Genomic DNA, 4,217 nt, shown 5'->3' on the forward strand with positions numbered 1-4,217 from the left:
CAAATTCCAGCTGAGTTCACAAAAAGGAGGAACGTTTCAAGAAACATTGTGTTGATGATTCAGTGCCACCCCAGCCATGGACATTTTAAGCATAATCTGTCTGCTTTTCTGCTTGGGAAGATGTTGGGGACTGCAGCAAATGTAAGTGAGGGATCCTATCTGCTTTTGAAATGTATCTTAGTTTTATTTTTGCAGGAACCAGAATTTGATCCGAGACACAGGAAATGAACTTTGACTTCTGAGTATTGATTGAATTTTTCTCTAACATTCAACATGGTTACTGTGTTCTCATGTGAGCGCTTTGTGAGATATTCATGATTTGTATTCTAAATATACCATGTTTGTCCTTGGTTGTTACTCTGTTTTCTGTTCTTTCTCCCATCGTATCACTGGAGAAGTAGCTTCCTGATTGGTATTTTATTTCAAAATGAATGCTTAGGAAGACAGAAACTTGAGCTCTGTTTAGCCATTCTTCTAGCGGACCCTATTAAACATTCTCTGGGATGCAACTGATCAACCTTGATTGTGTGCCTTGTAGAAATCTCACCCCTAGTATGCTTTCTGTAAGCTATCACAGCTTTACCATGGCTAACAATAGTTTGAGAAATAAAATCTATTATCAAGCTTAAGAAACAATAATTTATGTTGATTCTAAGTAAAAATAGTAAAAATTGCCTTTGATTAACAGATTGTATAATTTCATTGCTTGAGCAGATATGTTGTCTCAGCTCCTGAAACATTTTGTGTTGGAGCTTCCGAAAATGTGGTGATTCAAGCTTACGGATACACACAGTCATTTGCTGTGACCATTGCTATTAAAAGTTATCCTGACAGAAGCTTTGCATACACTTCTGACCAAGTTCATTTATCTCCAGAAAATGAATTCCAAACCTCTGCAAATTTAACTGTAGGTATTCATTTCACAGTGTCTTCATATGTGAAATGCTTCCGTGTATAATATACAAATCAACAATACCTTGATACATTTTATATATGCAGATTAAAACTTGACATACTAGGTGACCTCACTGTGAGACAAGTTTCCATTTATAAGTACTGGGAAGTGTTCAGTGAAGAATCAGTTTCTCATTTAGAAGCCATGTAAAGAAATATAAATGTTTGAATGAAGTAGATAAAAGTCAATATGTATTATATATCTTAGATTTTTAAATATTTTCTTTTTATGCTTAAACCAAATGAATTTTATTTCAACAAATTTTTAAACAGTGTTTTAAAAAATAGGAGAAATGTTACATACATCATCATAAAATACATGCACTTAAGGCAATGAAGGCGAAGAGCACTGTGCACACACTATACAATCCCCAATAGACATGAAAGTCATCGGCAAAAGAAAGACCTAGGCTTTCCAAATACAGTTATAAATATAAAGAACATTTTACAATATCGTGTGACAGGCCCCTTAGTCTACAGTCCATCTGACACATGAATCCCCTTCTCCGTTTCCAGTGCTGATAAGCTTTTATCTTTTCTTAATGATTTTTGGTTATTAACCGACTAAAAATGGAATATTTTGCTGGGTGTGGTGGCACACGCCTTTAATCCCAGCACTTGGGAGGCAGAAGCAGGTGGATCTTTGTGAGTTCGGAGCCAGCCTGGTCTACATAGTGAGTTCCATGCCAGCTGTGGCTACAGGGAGACCCTGTCTCAAAACGACCAAAAAAAAAAAAAAAAGAAAAGTATTTTTTATATTTAGAAATTCAAATTGAATCAATTTGACTTTTTTTTTTAAGATAAAGTCTTACTATGCAGCCCAGACTGACCTGGAACTCTGGAGCACATGGTAGAGCCTAGGCTGGCCTCTGCCTGCCTCAAACTCCTGAGTGCTGGGATTATAGGCACATCCAGCTTTCAAGCTGAACCTGATAAGAAAATAAAATACAACCATTTTGCTGGAGAAAAATAATGTGCTGTTTTAGTCTACAAAATTTTATTATTGTTTCACATACAGAGTTATTCAGATTATTAGCATACCTGATAGTGACCACTTTCAGCGTTTTAGGATTATTATGTAATATTCCTCCACTAATTTTGTTTTAACAGATACTACCAGAAGACTTGCCTGGAGGGCCAAATGCAGTTGAATATGTGTATTTAGAAGTTCTGTCTGTCTATTTTTCAAAGGCAACAAAAATCCCACTCCGCTATGACAATGGATATCTTTTTATCCAGACAGACAGACCTGTTTATGATTCTGATCAGTCAGGTATAATAAAAGGGAAAATGGGATTTTGTGATGACTGTTTTTCAGGACAACTGGCTTAGTTTGGGGGGGAAATGAAAATAAATTCCTATAACATACATAAAACCAAAGAACAGGTAAACTAAGACCAAAAATAAATGATAAAAAACAAAGAATAAGCAAAATTTATCACTATTTTAAGAGCAGAATTAGGAAGGGCTTCCTCTATACTGACGCCAAAGCACCTTTCAAAATGGTTGGAGGAAAACAGCCCTGAAGTGATGCATTGTAGAACTTACTCTTTTAACATTTATTATTTCTTGTATATGTAGGGTGTGTGTGTGTGTGTGTGTGTGTGTGTGTGTGTGTGTGCCACATCACTCATGTGGAAGGCAAAGGACAACGTGAAGGAGTTGGTTCTTTCCTTCCTGGGTCCAAACTCAGGTTTCAGATTTGGCAGCAAGTATCTTTGCTCACTGAGCTGTCTCACTAACGCATGTAGAACTTATTTTTGATATACTATTTCTTATTAATGTCTTATTTTTGAGAATTTCATACATGAGTATTGTCTTTGCATTATTTTCATTTTCCAGTCCCCTTCAGTTCCTCCCATGTCCCTCCACTCCTCAATTTCTTGTCGTCTTTTTTGATTATTTTTGTTACATATGCATACACACATTTATGAACACACACACACACACACATACACACACACACATTGCTCTAAGTCCGTTTAGTGGAGCATCTGTGTGTACCTGTGTCTAAGGCTACCCACTTGGAGTTAGATAACCTCTCGGGGAGCTCATCCCTGGAGAAAATTTATTCTCCCTCCCTCAGCATCCGTTGATTGCCAGCAGCTCTCCATCTTTTTAACTTCAATATCATCTCTTACTACGAATATTTCAATTTTAAATTAAAAACGACAGTGATAAACTCAGCTGAAAAATCCCCTAGCAACCTCTCAGACCTTATGTTTTAGTGGAGGTCTCAGCCTTCTTTCAGAAATCCCTCCTCACCAATTATCTCAGGGGAGAGAAGGGAAGGGAAGCGGAAGGGGAAGTCCTGAGCGTGGTTGCACTGGCTCAATGGCTAAGACAAGGAAGATCATCGGGCTTCGCAGAGGGACAGGATCCCATCAATACTTAGGACAGGATCAGAACTCTCTCTTGGGCGCTGATCAGAGGATGACAGTGTGTCTGTGGAGAGGGGTCACCCCGGTGAGCTTTTGTCCTTCCAGGTGCTCAGATACTTAACCATATCTTTCGAGGTGCAGATTCTTGCTGACACCTTCCTTCTGGATGGTCAAAGCTTGCCTGGCTGGGTTCCGTGGATCCTACAGTGCTCTCTCCTCCAGTCTTTCACAGCCTCGGACAGTGAGCTGCAACCTCTCATCTGCCAGTGGCTATGAATACAAAGCAGGTGGCAGCACCTCAGGAATGACACCTGCACACACACACACACACACACACACACACACACACACACACAAATAAAAATGAAAAACACGGGAAGTTAAATGAAAACAGTTTTCAATTTGTAGATTCATATTTTTTTTTATTTTATGTGTATGAGTGGTTTGCCTGCATGTATGTAAGCGCAATGCATGCAATGCTCATGGAGGCCAAAAGATAATACTAGATCCCCTAGAACTGGAGTTACTGGTGGTAATTAGCTGCTGTGTGGGTGCTGGGAACTGAACCCAGGTCCTCTGCAAGAGCAGCCGGTACTCTTAACCACTGAGCCATCTCCAGCAAAATTTATTTATTTATACTTTATGTGTAGAGATTCTTATTTTAAATAAAATAAAGAGAAATGCTTAAAAGATTCCATTTAGGATTTTTTTTCTGATTGGAAAATTTTTCCAATTTTAAAGTTAAGATCTAACATGACAATTTATATTTTCTTTTATGATTGACTTTATACTTTGGACTTTCTCAATTTTCTTTGAAATTTCATGTTCTTTGTGGTAAAGGATTATTAATAATATTATCAGATCATTTACAGTCGAATGGAG

The 4,217-nt window shown here is 37.8% G+C and overlaps 1 protein-coding gene across 1 annotated transcript; it reads left to right on the top strand.

Annotated features, from left to right (window-relative positions):
- LOC115070454 (complement C5-like) lies at positions 1-2,298 on the top strand. Its single transcript, XM_029563706.1, has 3 exons — positions 1-141; positions 715-907; positions 2,065-2,298. The coding sequence occupies exons 1-3, from the start codon at positions 77-79 to the stop codon at positions 2,284-2,286; spliced, it is 480 nt and encodes a 159-aa protein (XP_029419566.1). The 5' UTR covers positions 1-76; the 3' UTR covers positions 2,287-2,298.
- The last annotated feature ends 1,919 nt before the right edge of the window (positions 2,299-4,217 follow it).

Source organism: Nannospalax galili, unplaced genomic scaffold (assembly GCF_000622305.1).
Source record: "Nannospalax galili isolate Female #2095 unplaced genomic scaffold, S.galili_v1.0 scaffold34, whole genome shotgun sequence".
In the NCBI taxonomy this organism is placed as follows: domain Eukaryota; kingdom Metazoa; phylum Chordata; class Mammalia; order Rodentia; family Spalacidae; genus Nannospalax; species Nannospalax galili.

Excerpts from the sequence above, each read along its gene's own strand:
- LOC115070454 (XM_029563706.1), top strand. The coding sequence starts at position 77 with ATGGACATTTTAAGCATAATCTGTCTGCTTTTCTGCTTGGGAAGATGT. Across the intron at positions 142-714 it reads TGTTGGGGACTGCAGCAAAT|ATATGTTGTCTCAGCTCCTG; the intron begins GTAAGTGAGGGA and ends TTGCTTGAGCAG. Across the intron at positions 908-2,064 it reads AAACCTCTGCAAATTTAACT|ATACTACCAGAAGACTTGCC; the intron begins GTAGGTATTCAT and ends TTGTTTTAACAG.